Source organism: Martes martes (assembly GCF_963455335.1).
Source record: "Martes martes genome assembly, chromosome: 17".
NCBI lineage: Eukaryota > Metazoa > Chordata > Mammalia > Carnivora > Mustelidae > Martes > Martes martes.
This window is the reverse complement of record NC_137905.1, coordinates 52,881,553-52,900,686: the sequence shown is the minus strand read 5'-3', so window position 1 is coordinate 52,900,686 and position 19,134 is coordinate 52,881,553. Positions and strand designations below refer to the sequence as shown.

Sequence of the window (19,134 nt, the reverse complement as noted above, 5' to 3'; positions counted from 1 at the left end):
TGACTCCTTCACTAGAAGGTAAGCTCACTGCGGGCAGTTTTGTTTTGTCTTTTTTCACTGTGGTTTCTTGCATGCTTGGAATATTGAGGATATTTAATATTCATCAATACGTTTTCATTTAATCTTGGACAAGCCGAGGGGACAGGAACTCAAAGTTTCATGTTAGCAGTATTAGATTCATCTTACTGAACTACAGCTCTGACCATGTCTCCCCTGTACATGTTCTATCTCCCCTACCAGACTGTAAGCTCCTTTGGGGCAGGATCTGTGTCGGAGTCATCTTTGTTATCTCCCACAGTACCTATCAATAAATATTTCTTTTCTTTCTTCCTTTTTAAAAAAGATTTTATTTATTTATTTATTTTTAAAGATTTTATTTTTTTTTAAAGGGAAAGAATGAGGAAGCATTTTTTTTAAGATTTTATTTATTTATTTGACAGACAGATCACAAGTAGGCAAAGAGGCAGGCAGAGAGAGAGGAGGAAGCAGACTCCCCACTGAGCAGAGAGCCCGATGCGGGGCTCGATCCCAGGACCCTAAGATCACGACCTGAGCCGAAGGCAGAGGCCTTACCCCACTGAGCCACCCAGGTGCCCCAAAGATTTTATTTTTATTTATTTATTAGACAGAGATCACAAGTAGGCCGAGAAGCAGGCAGAGAGAGAGGAGGAGGCTCCCTGCTGAGCACAGAGCCCCATGCGGGGCTTGATCCCAGGACCCTGAGATCATGACCTGAGCCACCCAGGCGCCCCAATAAATATTTCTTAAATGGACAACAGCAACAAAAAATTTCAGGTTAAGCATGTGTTTAGTTGGTGAGATACTGCCAAAGAATTTTGCAAGTGGATGAACCAATTTACACTTAATGCCAGCAACCTGTGAGTTAGAGGTGCTCCACATCCTTGTCAACACCTGGTAATAGCTAATCTTTAATTTTAGCCATTCTGGTGTTTTTGTAGTGATACCTTATTGTAGTTTTAATTGCATATCCCTGAGGGGTAGTGTTATTTTTATGTTTTTTAATTAAAGTTTAACCAACATACAATGAGGTGTTAGTTTTAGGAGTACAATTCTATACGTACTCAGTACTCATCACCTTAACTGTATAGTTTAACTCCCATTATTTACTTCACTCATCCCCCCCACCACCTCTACTCTTGCAACCACCAGTTTGTTCTCTGTATTTAAGAGTGTATTTTTTGTCTTTTTTTCTTTGTTTGTTCATTTGTTTTGTTTCTTAAATTCCAGATTCAGATATCTGATTTGCAAATGTTTTCTCTCATTCTGTGGGTTGTCTTTTCACAATGTCAAAGGTGTCATTAGAAGCACAAAAATGTTCAATTCTGATGAAGTTCAATTTTTTTTATTAACATATAATGTATTATTAGCCCCAGGGGTACAGGTCTGTGAATCACCAGGTTTACACACTCCACAGCACTCCCCATAGCACATACCCTCCCCAATGTCCATAACCCAACCACCCTCTCCCTACTCCCCTCCCCCCCAGCAACCCTTAGTTTGTTTTGTGAGATTAAGAGTCTCGTATGGTTTGTCACCCTCCAGATCCCATCTTGTTTCATTTATTCTTTTCCTACCCCCAAGCCCCCCATGTTGCTTCTCGACTTCCTCATATCGGGGAGATCATATGATAGTTGTTGAAGTTCAATTTTTTTTTAAGGATTTTATTTATTTATTTGACAGACAGATCACAAGTAGGCAGAGAGGCAGGCAGAGAGAGGGAAGCAGGCTCCCCGCTGAGCAGAGAGCCCGACGTGGGGCTCGATCCCAGGACCCCGGGATCATGACCTGAGCTGAAGGCAGAGGCTTTAACCCACTGAGCCACCCAGGCGCCCCTGAAGTTCAATTTTTATCTGACTTTGGCATCAGGATAAACTTGGCCTCATTGAATGAGTTAGGAAATATTCCTTTCTCTTTGATCTTTTTGGAAGAGTGTGAGATGGGGTGGTATTAATTCTTCTTTATTATTTTTTCTAAGTATTTTATTTTTAAGTAATCTCTACAGCCAATATGGGGTTTGAACTTAGAACTCCAAGATCAAGAGTCACACACTCTACCAACTGAGTCAGCCAGGCATCCCCAATTCTTCTTTAAATGGTTGGTAGAATTCGCCCATGAAGCCATCTGATCATGAGCATTTCTTTGTTGGGAGGTTTTTGATTACTGATTCAATCTTACTAATTATAGATCTATCAGATTTTCTATTTCTTCATGATTGAGTCTTGCTAGATTATGTGTTTCTAGGAATGTGTTCATTTGTCCAGGTTACCCAATTTGTTGGTGTACAATTGTTCATAGTATGCTTTTATAATCTTTTTTTATTTTGGTAGAGTCAGTAGTAAAGTCCTCACTTTTATTCCTCATTTTGTAATTTGAGTCTTTTTCTTTCTTAGTTGGTCTAGGTAAAAGTAGGTCAATTTTGCTGATCTTTTTCAGAGAGCCAACTTCTAGTCTTGTTGATTATCTCTATTGTTGCTCCAATCTCTTTCAATCATCTCCATTTTAATCTTTTTATTTCAATCCTTCTGCTAACATTGGGTTTCATTTATTCTTCTTCATCTAGTTCCTTAATACAGGAAGTTAGGCAATTTATTTGAAACCTTTCTTCCTTTTTAAGGTAAGTATTTATAGCTTTCCACTTCTCCCTGAGCACTGCTTTCACTGCATCCCATGAATTTTGGTATTCTGTGTTTTAGCTTTCATTTGCCTGAGTTATTTTCTAGTTTTCCCTAAGATTTCCTCTTTGACCCCCTGGTTGTTTAGGAGTGTGTTTTTTATTTCCACATACTTGTGAGTTTTCCAGTTTTCCTTCTTGTCATCAATTTCTAGTTTCATTCCACTGTGATCAGAAAAGATGCCCTGAATCATTTCCATCTTTTCCGATTTATTCAAACTTGTTCTGTGGCGAGAGGAATCCTCCTTCCCCTATTGCAACAATCCTCCTTTTCTTGTTGCAATAATCCTTTTGAACAACGTTTCCATCTAAATCCATTCATTTTTTTACGTGGCAGACTGGAGGATGAAGCCCAGCTTTCTCAGCCTGGCTGCAGGGGGCCCTTGTAGACCAGATGCCAGCCAGAGTTTCAGGGGCAAAATTAACCTTGTCTCCTTCACCTCGGGTTCCACCTCTTGCAAACGGACTGTCCTCGCCCAAAAAGCTGCCAGGTCAGCTCCCATTTCCTTGCTCTGTATCTGATGTTATCACTACCTGGGCTGCTTTTCCTCTCCTAGGCTTGGCCAACTCCTGCTTGCCCCTCAAGATGGAGCTTGAAAAGAGTTTCCCCTCCAAATCCTTTTCTAACCCTCTTCCCACCTCTGAGGCAGAGGTCAGAGCTTTCACCCTTGTGTCCTCAGACCATGGGCTCAACTTACCTGTTTAATATCCTATTCTCATCTTTACAGAGGCCTCATCACGCTGTGTTTTAATAGGTTGTGTATTTCTGTCCCTTCCCTGAATCCCATGGATGAACTTGAGCTCTTCTGAGGCTGAAACTGTATCTTCTTAGCCTTGGTGTTCCCTGAATCGGCATGCAGTAAAAGTTTGGAGAATGAAGAAATGGGAAGAAAAGTAGGGATTTCTCAAGGTGTTCCTCACGAATGTTATGCAAAGTAACGGAACTGTACTCAATTGTTTTGTAACCGGCCAGGAGTGAAGTGGTGTTTGTGGTGACCTTGAAAAGAAGAACTAGAGAAAGTCGGTCATTCTGTTGAAGTATCTGTATGAGTGCAGAGAAGGGTGTCCCTAAGCCATTGCTTCTCAAGCAGTGACCTTTGTGCACCAACCTCCCCACTCCATTTACACTTGGTAATGTCTGGAGACATTTTTGGTAGTCAAAGATGGGTAGGGGAAGCTCCTGACATTCTGGGGGTAGAGGCCAAGGCAGTTGCTTAACATTCTACAGTGTACAGGACAGCTCTCCGCCATGAAGAATCATTCAGCCCCTATTGCCCAAATATCAGTAGCACTGAGGTTGTGAAACCATGCCCTGATCCAACACATGGGAGACTGCAGGGCAGGGGGTGGGGATCAGGGAGGGAATGCAGCTTGTCTGAGGAGGTGGAATTGAGGGGGATCTCAAAGAATAAGTATGTGTCATAAAGATGGAGAAACCCCTTTCTCCATCTATCGCAGTGAGATGGAACCATGTGAAGGAAGCATTGAGAGCACAACAGGGCACGGATGTTCCGGGAGTGACAAGGATGTGGCTGAGGTATGTGAGGGATGGTGGTTGAGAGAAAGGGGTGAGGAAGGTGACAGTGAGATTGTGAAAATTTCTGTGTAGCTCTCATTGGAGTTGACCCCTCATCTGGAGGGAGAGGGGCAGTCACAGAAGGATGTTTAGCAGGGGAGAGATAGATGGCCTAACGGGGAGCCCAGAGCCTGAGGAGGTAACTGTTTTAATGGTCCTGGGGAGAAAGGTCAAGAAGACCTGATCCAGGCATGCGGGGGTGGGGACAGATCGGGAACTTGGTGACTCATGGGAATGGGCAATGAGAGAGGGGGAAGTGAAACAAAACCCTGGATGTGAAGACGCGAAATAGGCCTTATACTTCTCCTTCCTCGCTTGCACATTAATGACCTTTCCCTGGGACCACAGGGTTAGTCGCCCACTTGATCAGAGTGTGGTGGACAACTTGATATCACGTGTCTATAGGTTGAAGCCTAGAGGTCATTTGACCAGTCGAATGATTACCTGGGCAGCGTTTGGCTCTTGGCTGAGTGCACTTTGACCAGGCTCCAAGAGTTGCTCACCACACATTGGGGACAGAGCCTCCCTGTGTGCATTAATTCAGTGCATCCTCAAAACCACCAAATGAGCTAGGAAATGTTGTTATCTTCATTGGAGGGAGGAGCAAATGGAAGCAGCAACAGGTCAAGTGGTGAAGTGGGCATTTGAATGACTTTGAAGAACTTAAATTATTTTTCTTAATTAAGGGGAAATTCATGTAACATAAACTAGATGATTTTTTTCATAAACCAGATGATTTTATTTATTTATTTATTTATTTAAAACTAGATGATTTTATTTTATTTTATTTATTTATTTGACAGACAGATCACAAGTAGGCAGAGAGGCAGGCAGAGAGAGAGAAGGGAGGAAGCAGGCTCCCTGCTGAGCAGAGAGCCCAATGCGGGGCTCGATCCCAGGACCCTGAGATCATGACTTGAGCTGAAGGCAGAGGCTTTAACCCACTGAGCCACCCAGGTGCCCCTAAAACTAGATGATTTTAAAGTGAACAATTTAGTGGCATTTAGTACATCCACCATGTTGTGCAACCGCCACCTCTATCTGATTCCAGAAGGTTTTCATCACTCCAAATAAAAACCCTATACCCACTAAACATTCACCCTTTCCACAGTCCATGGCAGCCTGTAATCTGCTTTCCATCTCTATGAATTTACCTATTTTACATATTTCATATAAATGGAATAATGAAATAAGTAGCCTTTGTGTCTGGAGTACCCCACTTAGCATATTTTTGAGGTTCATGCACGTCATATGTATCAGGGCTTCAGCCTTTTTTTTATGGCTGAATAATACTCTGTTTTAGGGATAGACCACGTTTTGTTTTTGCATTCATCCGTCGATGGGCATTGGGTTGTTTCCACATTTTGGCTACTATGAAGGGGCTTAAACATTTAACCAGTGTCCACTACCAACATCACAGAACCCACTTAGACGGTCTCTAGACCCTGTGATTAAAGATTAAAGCTATCGTGGAGAGATTAATGTGATCTGTGGGGTTCCAGAGGAGGGAGCTCCAGAGTCTTCCCCAGGACAGCAGGAAGGGGTGGAAGAAGGCTTCATGCTGCAAGTTGGGCCTTGAGTACTATTGGACCAGGTAGTTGCTCCTTGGGGCACTTCATACCACGGCCAAGGGGACCTCATGGCTTCCAGTGGGGGAGGAAAAGATGCAGACTCATGAGATTCAGGAAGTGATTCAGACAGTGACCTCTTAGAGGAACAGCCAGAGAGGAGTGTAAATTGGAGATTGAAGAGATTGAAAAAGAGGAAGAGACCTGTTTCACAAGATCCCAGTGAGTGCCAGACCAGAAATTGTGCCCTGGTGGGACGTAGCAGTTAATGGAGACATGGGAACATGATGCCCTCCTTGCTAAGATGGTGGGTATCAGACAGCATGTCCCGCGGAACATTCCCACATCCTGGATGGAGAACCTAGGGGAGAACCAGACATGAGGAAAGACATGGCGCCAGTCTGGGATGCATTGAAAGTGAGGAGCCTGTGGTCCTTCAGTGAGACATGTCCAAGAAGACATACAGGTTTAGAGTCCAGGAGCGAGCTCTGGGGTAGAAATACAAGCTGGAGGCCCCAGCAGAGCCCAGGCATGTTGTCCCCTTGCACCTGAGTGGTAGGCATTTCAGAGGTTTCCTGAGCCCACTTCATGTGTTGTGTCCAAGGCTGGGTTCTAAAAGCACAGGGCCAGACATAGTCCCTGCCCTGGGGGAGCTTAGAGTCAGTGGAAATCAGAGTTAGATAATTACAAGGATAATCTTTTAAAAATCTTTTAAAAATTTATTTATTTATTCGAGAGAGAGTACATGTGTGAGTTGAGGTGGGCAGAGGGAGAGAGAAAGGAAGAGAAGCAGACTCCCCTGAGCCTGGTACTGGGCTTGGTCCAGACCCTGAGTTCATGACCTGAGTGGAAACCCCAGGTGCCCCATCTTTTTAAACAATCTTTTTTTTTAAAAAGATATTATTTATTTGACAGAGAACACAAGTAGGCAGAGAGGCAGGCAGAGAGAGAGAGGAGGAAGCAGGCTCCCTGAGCAGGGAGCCTGCTGTGGGGCTTGATCCCAGGACCCTGGGACCATGACCTGAGCCGAAGGCAGAGGCTTAACCCACTGAGCCACCCAGGCGCCCCGTTTTTAAACAATCTTAATGTAAATTCTGTTAAAGAGTACTACTCAAACGGAAAAGGACACAAACCACAAATATTTTACTCAAAAATGTTTCAGAGAGTGACCACATCTGAGCAGTTAGGACCCAGATCAAGATACAAATCTTTACTGGAAGACCCCAGGAGGGCCCCACTGGGCCCTTCCTGTCACTACCCCCCAATGGCAACCAGTATCTGCACTTCCAATGGCAAAGATTAGTTTTGTCTGTTTCTTTTTTAAAAATTATTTTTCTTAACACATAATATATTATTTGCCCCAAGGGTACAGGTCTGTGAATCATCAGGCTTACACACTTCACAGCACTCACCATAGCACATACCCTCCCCAAAGTCCATAACCCGACCACCCTCTCCCTAACCCCCTCCCTGCAGCAACCCTCAGTTTGTTTTGTGAGATTAAGAGTCTCTTATGGTTTTTCTCCCTCCCGATCCCATCTTGTTTCATTTTTTCCTTCCCTACCCCCCAAAACCCCACCCTGTCTCTCAAACTCCTCATATCAGAGATATCATATGATAATCATCTTGGTTTTGTCTGTTTCAAAACCCCACATCAAAGATGTCACATAGTGAGGACTCTTGCGTCTGGATTATTTCACATTACGTCTCTAAGCTTCTCACGCCTTGTACAGAGCTGTTATTTGCTTCTTCCATTGCACGAATACTCTGCAGTCTATCTACCTGTCTTACTGCTGATGGGCATTTGGGCGGGTTCCGTTTTTTCATGGCAGCCACAGTTGCCATGAACATTCTCGTACACATCTGGTGAATGCTTCTATGAACTTGTGCTGGACACACACCTTGGAGTGAAATTGCTGGCTCCATGATCAGTGTCAGTAGAGAGTGACCAATGTTTTTCCAAGGGTCTTGTACCAGTTCTCACTCCCCTCACCCCTGACAATGTAGGAGAGTTCCAGTTACTTCTCATCTTCACCAACACTGACATTTTTACACAAGAGCCACGCTAATCTTCTCGGGTTCTTTCCAATTTTAGGATAGGTGCTGCTGAAGCATACTTGATATACTTTAAGGAACAAATGTCATTGTGGCAAAGTAGACACAACTTAAAATCTACTGTTTCAAGTGCACGCTTAGTGGCATGAAGTGCATTCACGTTGTGCAATCGTCGCTATCATCCATCCCTAGAATGGGTAAAATTCTATACCCATTAACCATTAATTGTCCATCCACCCCCCAACCCCCTTTTAAATAAAGGGTTTTTTTTTAAAGTACTCCTTTTTATTGTGGTAAAAAAACCATAAATTTTACCATCTTAAATATTTTTAAATGTGTGGTACAGTAGTGATAACTACATGTACATCATTAAGCTCTAGGAAGTATTCGTCTTGCAGAATCGAAATTCTACCTACTGAAAGCCGTTTCTTGTTTCCCATCCCATGGGCCCCCTCTACCTTCTGTTTCTAAGAATTTGGTTACTTTAGATACTTCGTGTAACTGGACTCATGAAGTGTTTGTCTTTTGGTGATGGCTTATTTCACTTGGTGTAGTGTCTTCAACACTTGATGTTCTTGATACCATTTTTACTATTTTAATCATGGTGGTGGCTGTGTAGTGACCTAGCACTGGGGTCTTTACTCGCATTTTCTTGAAAGCTACTGACATTAAACACCTTTCGATATGCCTATGGGCCCTTTGAATATCTCGCTTTTTTATTAGGTTGTGTGCCTTTTTCTTACTGATTTTTGGAAGATTCTTATATATTCTTTTTATATTGTGAATGAATCCTTCGTTAGACGCTTGTATTGGGAAGTATCTACTCCTGCCAGAGTTACATTCAGAAATAGATTTACTTTTAAAAATAATACAAAGAAAAAGAAAACAAAAGACAAAATAATACATGTTCAAAAGCTGATCTCTTCCTCCATCCTGAAGTAAACTTAACACATAAGGATATGCTTAACAATGCCAATGGTGCATTTTTTCCCCACTGAACAATGTACCTGATGAATATTATTCCCCATTTCACAGAGGAGGGAACACAGGGAGGCATGGGGAGGTGAAGTGCCTCTCCTGATGTTTGAAATCAGGAATCTGTGATTTTCTGCCACTCCAAGAAGTGTCACATTCCAATTTATAAACTTTGGCTCCAAGGGCTGTCAACTCCTAAGGAATCAGTGTCTGCTATGCATTTCTTCAGAGATGTGCTGTCCAGGCTCCAGTCAGAGCTGGCCCTCCTGGAGGCAGGGATCAGGTTGGAGTCATCATTTCTGGATCTTGATCTCTGCGTACTCAGTGTTCTCCTGGTTCTGAAAGTTGTGCGGCTTCAGCCCGCGGAAGCTGAGGTTGGCGTAGTAGAGCTCCTGCTCCTTCTCTGAGGGGGAGGTGGCCGCAGCTGGGGGCAGGTGGTCTGAGGGGCTGTCTGAGCAGCGTTTGCTCAGGTGATCCTGAGTGGAATGAAGGAAAGGCATTGGAGCTGCCCTTTGGGTCTGGAGAAGGGAAGAGGGGGCTGGGGTGCACTTATTTATCCACTTCATGCCCATTTCCTGAGCATTCATCCATCCATTCATTCATTCATTTGTATCTTTAACAAATTTTTGTCATGATGGCATTGAATCCTTACAACTCCCCCCACTCCCCTGTGGATGATATAACTGTTATCCCCATTTTATAGATATTAAAACAGAGTAAGCAAGGTCAAGAAACTCTTCAGCACACACAATCTCTGACCTCAGACAGCCTATCAGGGCAAGGAGACAGTACCAAATTGTCTCTCTCTCTCTCTCTCTCTCACACACACACACACACACACAAATGATAAAATTGTAACTTATGATCTGGTACACAGAAGCAGCAACCACCCAGGGGCTCACACGATGCTGGGAACATGCCTGTGATTATTACAGGGAGGCATGGTGACAGTCTGCCCGCATAGGGCAGGGGGATATTCAAACTGGAGCGTGAACGGTGAATTAGGGGTCTGGCCAGTGCAAATGAGGAGGGTCGAAGGAAATCATGTGTGCAAAGGCACAAAGTTACAGAAAACGAGCCCTGCCTGGGGTTAAGGAGCTAATTTTGTGGGCAGGGGAAGGAAGCAGGCTGGAGAGCTCAGCAGAGGACAAGTCACGGAACACCAGACCAAGGAAACTGGACTACATGTCCCATACGGTAGCTCCTAGCCACATGTGGTTACTGAGTACATGAAACACGGAGATTCTGAGCGGAGGTGTGCCATGAGTGTGAAACATACCCTGGATTTCAAAGACTTAGTATGAGTAGGAGAAGAAGAAGGGGGGTGGAAGAGGAGGAGGAGGAAGGGGAAGGGGAAAGGGGAAGAGGAAGAGGAAGAAGAAGAAGGAGAGGAAGGAATAATTCAGACTATCTCATTAATAATCTGTACATTGAGGGGCACCTGGGTGGCTCAGTGGGTTAAAGCCTCTGCCTTCGGCTCCGGTCGTGATCCCAGTGTCCTGGGATCGAGCCCCGCATCGGGCTCTCTGCTCTGTGGGGAGCCTGCTTCCTCCTCTCTCTCTGCCTGCCGCTCTGCCTAGTTGTGATCTCTGTCTGTCAAATAAATAAAACATTAAAAAAATAATCTGTGCATTGATTCTGATGATATGGTGAAATAATATTTTGAATATATTGGGTTAAATAATATATTACATTAAAACTGATCTCATACTTCTTTCTACTTTTTAAATGTGGCCATCAGTAAATTTTAGCCATGTACATGCTCATATTATCTTTCTGTTGGACCATGCTAATTCAGACAGTGGGGTCACAGGTGTTTGGGGAATTTCTTGCCCAAAGCTTGGGAGGTGAGGTGGAGAGGTGGCGTCGTGGAGGTAAGGCCCAGAAAGTGGCCCAGGAGGGAGACAGCGAGGGCTCAGCAGGGAAGGGGCTAAATGGAAAAAAAAAAAAAAAAACTTTGCTAAAAGGGAAATGGGTGGAACTTGGCCCATTACTGGGTCTTGCTGATGGAGGGGAGGGGAGAAGAAAAGAGGGCTCTCGGGTCTCTGAGTTGAGCCCAGCCAGAAATCCTGAGGGAGGACCAAATCTGGAGGGTCCATGATGGACTCATCTTTTAGCATGCTGAGTGAGCCACCCCATGGTCCATCCCAGGAGAGATCTCCAGGTGGGACACCAGAGAGAAAGAGATGCCCAAGCCACTCACCTGGGAGACCGTATTTGGGGCTGGATGGACGCCATCCCTGCACGCTGCTTTCCTGGTTGACTTCTGCCTGTAGGTCTTCACTCTGAGGGGAGAGATCAGAGCCTTTCAGCCTGGCTGCTCGCAGCTGGGAGCCTGGAAGGATGACTGACTGAGGCTGCGCATGAAGGCTGCCATCTGGCTACAGAGACTAGGAGGAGAATGCATGTTCTCTTCTCCCTGACAGTGGGAACCCCGTGTGGGGAACAGACCACTCCCGGCCTCTATGTCAGGAGGCTAGATTCCTGATGCCACTTGGACAAATTGTGTCCCCTCTGGCTGCATCACTTGCCCAGGTTTCTTCAGCTCTGGGCTTCGAGTTTGGGAGATTCTTTGGGTCCACTCCCCGCCCAACCTCAGGAGGTCTTCACTCCAAGCAGGGCCCTCACTCACACGAAGAAGATGATGAGGCAGAGACAGAGAGCAAGCAGGGTTGTGACACCAGCTCCCCAGATGGCCCTCTGAATCACACCCGTCCTGGCCCCTGGTCTCCCTGCAGATAAGAGACCTGGGGTAAACTCCAGTCCTGCTAAGCAGGCACGTGAGCACCCAGCCTTCTGGAATCCATGACCCAGGGGTGTGCCCACAGTTACCCAGGACTGCCTCCTTTGTCCCCCACCCCTCTATGTGACCCCAGCCTCCTCTTCCCCTGGCCCTTCCTTCAATCCCTCCCCTCCTCAATCTACAGATGACTCTGACCTCTAATGCCCCTTTGCCCAAGTCAGAGCCACTTGTCTCTTCAATGTCTTCTAGGATCCTGATTCATGCGCCCCCTTCCCCGGGCATTGCCCTTCATAACTCCCTGACCTGGCAGTAGCAGGACAGCCATGCTCTGTTTCCCGTGGGCATTCCAGGCCTCGCAGCTGAGTCTGAGGCTGGAGCCCAGCGGCCCGCTGAGGCTCAGGGAGCTGTTGGCCCAGGACCCCACAGAGCTGGAGGTGAGGGTCCAGGAGGCGTTGCTGTGGTTCCCCTCCAGCAGCTCCTCCCCCAGCCGCCAGTGCACAGAAGGGGGCAGCTGGGATTGAGCCGAGCAGTGGCAGTGCATGTCCTCGCCCTCCCAGGAGCAGGAGGGACCAAACAGCTTCAGGGGGACTGTGGGAAGACAGCAGAGAGATCAGAGGAGGCCCCCCTCCCCAGGGCCCAGGCATCCTTCCCAGATATGTCCCAACTCACTCTTCACAAGGAGGCTCACGGATGCTTCCAGGGAGCCCAACAGGTGCTGAGCTTGGCAGACGTATCTCCCATGGTTCACCAGTTCCACCCGGGGAAACTCCAGGATCCCAGGATTTGAGGGTTGTGAGGGCTGCAGGGTCAGGCTATCCCGGGTCCAGCTCACCCTGGCAGGAGGGTTGCTGTCGTCGATGCAGACCAGGCGCAGGGGCTGGCCCTCCTGGACTGGGAGAGACGAGCCATTGCCCAGAGCCTCAGGTCCTGGCAAGACAGAGAGAAGGCTAAGCCCTGGTCCTCACTGGGGGTATTGCCTCTCTCTCTCTCTGTCTCTCTGTCTCTTTTCCTCACATCATGTAAATCTGTTTCTTGTCTTCCACCACGTGTTTGAACCCCATGATCATGGGGTCAGCTGAAGGGGACAGGACTGAGAGCAAGCACCACAGCCTTTCCAAGAGGCCCATGTACATTCTGTCTTTCTCTAAGTTCACTAAGACCTGTCTAATTTAGTTGTGTCTGAGAATTCACAGTCTTGCGAGCGAGATACCCAGAATCAGGTGTCATAGAGCAGTGTGATGTGTTTTGTGATGGGGGTACATTGTGCTCGGGGGAACCCTGAAGATGGGAATTCAGTGAGACTGTCAGGGCACGGAGGGCTTCCTGGAGGAGGAGAGGCTAAAGTGAGGCATGAGAGAAGCCAGGAGCTAGCATGGAAGGACATTGCCGGAGGCTGGCACAGAAAGTGTAGCCACAGCTAAGGTGTGAAATGGCTCTGCGTGCTCAGAGCAGGCAGTCTGTAAGGCTTGAGTGAGTGTTGACATATGGCATTGCTGAGGATTCAAAAATAATAATAGATTGGGGAAAGACAGTAACAGTGGTTTACTGGTATATGTTTAACAACCAGCTCATTGAGGAGGAGGAGGGGAGAAAAAAAAGCCTTGATTTGCCAATTTCCTTGGTGTAAATACTTCCCCCTTGGCCGATTTCAAGCACTAAATGTCACTGAACTCAGAATTGGGAAAAAATGGACACAATTGGCTCTTGCCAGCCAGTGAGAACCAACTCCAGTATGTCACTGAATGCAACGCCTCCCTCAAAAAACCATGTTTTTGTCTAACAAAGTCACCATATGCTAAGTCAAAGGGCCATTATTAGGCTGGAAATAAATCCTTTCAACTAACACACAGCTGATCTCCTTCATGTAAAAGAGCTTCTTCAGACCATTAAGAAAAAGTCCACAAAGAAATACAAACAACTCTTAAGCATAATGAAAGATACACAACCTGTTTACAAAATGATTATTCAAGTTAAAATGACAGTGAATTCACTTAAGATATCAGCAAGGATGAAAATGTTCAGCACGTTGAGATTATAAAAACAACGGCTTCTGTGCAGTATGATTCGGCAGTAACTGTAGAAATTGCAAACATACCCCTTGATTTGGGACTTTTCTAGGAAATTATCTTATAGATGCATGGACACATATGGAGAATGTTTATACAAGTTATTTGTTGCTGTATTATTTGCCTTAACAAAAGTCTGGAAACACCATGGCTTTCTACCAATGGGGGCTCATTAAGTAGTTCGCAGTATAATATACTTCTAATCGGAAGCCCATGGAGTCCTCAGTAAGAATGAAGAAGCTTTCCTATGAACTCATAGAGAAAGTAATGTACCAATGTCACTTACTTAGTTGGGACAAATGCATCATGGTGGTGTTAATACTTTTAAAGACAAGGGAGGATAGACGAGGGCTTAATAGAAACTCTGTACAATGTAAACCTAAAATTACCCCACCATGAAAAGTTTATTAAAAAATAATAACTAAGTGAGGGGCACCTGGGTGGCTTAGCCAGTTAAGCGACCAAATCTTGATTTAGGCTCAGGTCTTGATTTCAGGGTCCTGGGACCAAGCCCAGCCCTGCATTGTTGGGCTCTGGGCTCAGTGGGGGGTCTGTCTGAAGATTCTCTCTCTCTCTTCCTCTGCCTCTGCCTCTCCCCCAGCTCAAATGCATGTGTGTGTGCTCTCTCTCTAAAATAAATACATAACTCTTAAAAAAATAATAGCTAAGTGAAATAAGTCAGCTGGAAGAAAGACAAGCACCAGGTGATTTCACACATATGTGGAATTTAAGAAAGAAAACAAATGAGCAAAGGCAAAAAGAGAGAGAAAGAAATCAAGAAACAAGCTCTTAACTATACAGAGCAAACTGATCATTTCCTGGAGAGGAGGAAGAGGGGCGATGGGGAAATAAGGAGATTGAGAAGGGCACTTGTGATGAGCACCAGGTGAGGTATGGAAGTGATGAATCACTATATTATACACTTGAAACTAATGTTGCATTATATGTTGACTAAATAGGATTTGAATGAAAACTTTAAAAATAATAGAGATGCAGAGGAGTTATATAGCATGGTGCGTATGTATGTGTGTGTTTTTAAATGTAGACGTGTAGATTGTATTTGGAAAAATAACCAAGAGGGGAGGTACACAGGTGCCAAAGACTATTTTATTCTTACTCCGTTTTGCTGGGGACTGGGTCGTGTTCTCTTTAAGCTCATGTGTCTAAGCCCTACCCTCCAACATGGTGGTATTTGGAGGTATTTGGATGAGTCTTTGAGGGTGATTAGGGTTAGGTGAAGTCATGAGAGTAGGGGCCTTGGAAGGTATCAGGGCTCTTTTTCTTTCTTTTTTTTTTCTTAAAGATTTGATTTATTTATTTGACAGACAGATCACAAGTAGGCAGAGAGGCAGGCATAGAGAGAGAAGGGAGGACACAGGCTCCCCACTGAGCAGAGAGCCCGATGCGGGGCTCGATCCCAGGACCCTGGGATCATGACCTGAGCCGAAGGCAGAGGCTTTAACCCACTGAGCCACCCAGGCGCCCCTCTTTTTCTTTTTTTAAAAGATTTTATCTATGTATTTGTCAGAGAGAGAGAGAGCACAAGCAGAGGGAGCAGCAGAGGGAGAGGGAGAGGCAGGCCCGTCGCTGAGCAGGGAGCCCAAGGCAGGACTTGATCTCAGGACCGTGGGATCACGACCTGAGCCGAAGGCAGACACTTAACAAACTGAGCCACCCAGGTGCCCCTGGATTAGTGCTCTTGTAAGAGGAGACACCAAAGAACTCACTTTCTTTTAGTTGTGTGAGAGAAAACAGTGCCAGAAAGCAGCTGTTTACGAGGAGTGAGCTCTCATTGGGAACCAAACTGGCCGGCACCTTGACCTTGGACCTGCCTCCAGACATGTGAGGAGTGAGTGCCTGAGGCTTAAGCCCCTGGGTCTGTGGCATTTTGTTATGGCAGCCCAAGCAGACCAAGACACATTTTGTGTTTCCTGTTTTAAACAATAATACTATGATGTGGAAGGGAATTGTAGGAGTGGGTGGGGTCCAGATCCTAAGGGGAATGAGGCAAGATTTGGGGGGAGAACGTAGCTGGGGCACTGGGGACGGCCACCCCCATCAGGCACGGAGGTCATGCAGTACCCCTGAGAGCAGGGTCAGCGGTGGGGAGAAGCCAGTTTGTACCCTGAGGAGCCAGTGGGCTGCTCCCCACCTCTGCTGCCCCCACACCTGGACAGAGCCTTTTTCCCACCTGAGTTCTGAAACCCCAGCTCTGCTCTGAAGGACGGAGACACATGCCATTTGCACCATAGCCCAAGAGGAGAGGTTGTACCCTACCTGTACCTTCTCTTCGGAACACACTGATGGTCAGGTTCTGGGGTGCATCTGAACAGAAAGACACAACTGTTTTCAGAGGCAGGAAGGTCGGTGTTGGCCCTTTTCCCCCAGAAACTTCAGAAACGGGAAAGGGGTGGAGTCTGGTGTTTTCTTTCCTTCCTTCCCAGGATTCGAGACCCTGCCCCCCCAACACCCACAGCCCTCGGGGACCCTGGCACCCTAGCCTGGCACTCACAGGACACGCTGAGCTGGACGGTCCTCTCCGTGCTCACACCAGCTCCGGGGAAGGTCACTCGACAGGTGAGGTTGGTGCCGTGGTCCTGGGGCCTCGGGGTGAGAGTGAGTACGGAAGAGTGGGGAGACTTGGAGCCCCAGGAGGGGAGGGCGACTCCGATCCAGGAGAAGGTGGGGGGTGTCCCCCTCTCACAGGCCCAGGGCACGCTACAGGTAATGTTCTTGGGGTGGCCAGATTCTAGGGGCCCCTGGATGCGGATGTCAGGTGTCTGTGTCAGAGCTGAGGAGGAGAGAGAGAGATCCTGCAGCGGGACCCTGAGTGTGCCCCTAGGAACAACCTCCGCCCCAGGCCAGCTGTCTCCTCCCCAGCCAGGGTGGAGATCAGGGGGTCCCTTCCTGGCCCTGCCCCAGGAGCCCTCGGGATCCATGAACGGGACATGTGTCTTCTCCTTAAGCCCATTCCTTACCCGTCACATGCACGGAAAGCTGATTCTGCAGGTAATTGTATCTCACATGAGACCCTCTCTCCACCCTGAAGAAGTATGTCCCCGAGTCCCTTATCTGTGCATCTCTGATGTCCAGGGAGCAGTTGTAGGCCCGGGGATCCCCGAGGAGGTGGAATCGGCCCTGGGTCTCCTCCTGCACTTTACGACCTGGGTTGTTTGTGGCCACTGGAGCATCGTGGTGTGAATTGGCTCCTTCCCGGAACCAGTAGCCATAAGCTTGGTCATTATTAGTGTATTTGGGGGGGTAGAAGAAGCCACAGAGTACGGAGATGCACAGGCCCTCCTGCACCTTCACCGTCTCCTGCACCTGTAGCCGGAATCCCGAGTCCTGAGCCAGGGACCCTGTGGAGAATTGAGGGTGAGTGGCAGCTCCAGCCTCCTGGGCCCCCTCCCCTCGGCCCACTCACCTGCCCACAGCAGGGACAGCAGCAGCGGCAGCATCTTGGGTGTGAGAGTCATGGAGCTGCCACAGGACAGAGAGGAAGCCCCAATAGGGAGGCCGAGGCTAATGTCTGAAAAGTGACTGGCTGGAAGAGGAAGTTGGTGCTGGGACGCTGTCGATGACAGCATGGACCTCGAAGACTAACAACTTCTACTTTCCAGATGGGGTCCCAGCCACCCACCACCCCCAGTCCCTGTCTGCGGCCTCCGTTCCCACCAGGAAGGCAGGGACTACCTGGCCAATTACAGCTTCTAGAAACCCCAGATGGTCAGTCCTGCCAGATGTGGGATGCAGGAGGGGTGAGCAGGGGAACCTTGAGGCATGAAAGGTGGGGCTACCTCCGCACTGTGGACGAGGGAAGTGATTGATGTGTAATTAATGAGTGAGCATGACACCTGCATCGTGAACATCTCCTTTCAGGGCTGTGGAGTCACAGTGGAGAAGGACAGACTCCATCTCTGTTCTTAGAAACTTCCCTAACACCCAAGGGGACAGAGAAACTCCAGGCTGTGGTGGCTCCTGTTGGTACAGTGTGAGCTGGCGGAAGCACGGGCAGGGGCTTGTAGGAAACACCATTGCTCTGGGCAGCTAGGAGGTGAGTTCCCAGGTATGAATGGCCAGAGGGGGCAGGGTCCAGGACTCCCCGGTGTTCCAGGGCTTGCTGGCTGGCTCACAGCCCCATGCTCCAGGCACCCCAGGTGTCACCCACATTGGGCCACACCTGAGAGCTGGGCATTTGCAGCAAGCTGATAGCACTGCATGACATTGAGGGAGAATGCCCAGGTGTGCCTGGCCTTCCTCCCCTTCAAGCCTCAGTTTCCCCAGCAGTCACATGGAGGGATCGCAGTGCCCAGCTCTGGGCACTGGTAGAGGACAGTGGTGGGCATTTTCCATAGACTTGGGTGTGGCCCTCTTACACGTCAAATATCTGACCCTGCCCATTCCTCAGTGGTCCCTCATATTCCTGCTTTTGGTAAGAAGGTCCTGGTGGCCAGCTGTGTCCTAGGGCTCCTTCGTCTGTGGCCTCCCACAAAGAGATCATGCATACCAGATGCTCACTGTGCTGCCTTGGGAAGGGGTCTAATTCTGTGCATAGCTGGAGGCCTATATTCACAGGGTGTTATGGGCTGAGTTGTGTCACCCTAAATTTCATATGTTCATTTCTAAACTTCAGTACCTCAAATATGACTATCTTTGGACATAGGGTCTTTAAAGAGATCATTAAGGTAAAATGAGGCCACTGGGGTGAGCTCCACTCCAGCAAGACTGTTGCCTTTATAAGAACAGGGGATTAGGAGGGGCCCCTATGTGGTTCAGTCAGTTAAGTGTCCTGGAATCGAGCCCCACATCAGGCTCCCTGCTCAGTGGGGAGTCTGCTTCTTCCTCTGCCTGACGCTCCCCCTGCATGTGCTCTCTCTCACTCTCAAAATAAATAAATAAAATCCTAAAAGAAGAAGAAGAAGAGGAGGAGGAGGAGGAGGAGGGGATTAGGACAGAGACATGCACAAACAGGAGACCACATGAGCACAAGGGGGAACCAGCCACCTACAAACCAAGGAGAGAGGCTTGCGAAGGAGCCTGTTCTGCCCACAATGTCTAGCTTCCAGAGTTCTGAGAAATGAACTTCTGTTAACTAAGCCACGGGGTCAGTGTACTTTGTTATGTTAACCCCAATAAACCAACGCATGGGATTTTCAAGAAGACGGATGTGTTCACACAGGCCAAGGGCTCTGTGCAGGCTGGTCTGGCCCACGCTGGACACAGTCCACACAGTGGCCGATGGACAGTCTGTAGGATGGGGCCACTCCAAGGATGGAGGAGAAAGGAAGGGACAGCTTTGGTCATTGGAGGAAACACCTGCTGCTCTTCCGTGCTCTGATCTCTGCCTTGCTCTTACTTAACGGAACACACTTCCCCTTCTTTCCCCAGGTCAGGACGGTCTCCGTGGGCCTCTGCTCCAGCTGGCGTCTCTGCTGGCTGAGCCCGTCCTCCTGCACCCT

At 47.6% G+C, this 19,134-nt stretch overlaps 1 protein-coding gene across 1 annotated transcript; it reads right to left on the bottom strand.

The window, feature by feature from the left end:
* Positions 1-9,154: 9,154 nt before the first annotated feature.
* Positions 9,155-17,151, bottom strand: LOC308358556 (sialic acid-binding Ig-like lectin 13; the record flags this gene model as incomplete). The annotated part of the gene is made up of 9 exons (XM_080828787.1): positions 9,155-9,384; positions 11,070-11,151; positions 11,499-11,598; positions 11,913-12,197; positions 12,279-12,536; positions 15,953-16,000; positions 16,188-16,466; positions 16,654-17,034; positions 17,100-17,151. 9 exons carry the CDS (start codon positions 17,149-17,151, stop codon positions 9,160-9,162), a joined length of 1,710 nt encoding a protein of 569 aa, XP_080684913.1. The 3' UTR covers positions 9,155-9,159.
* Positions 17,152-19,134: the final 1,983 nt, after the last annotated feature.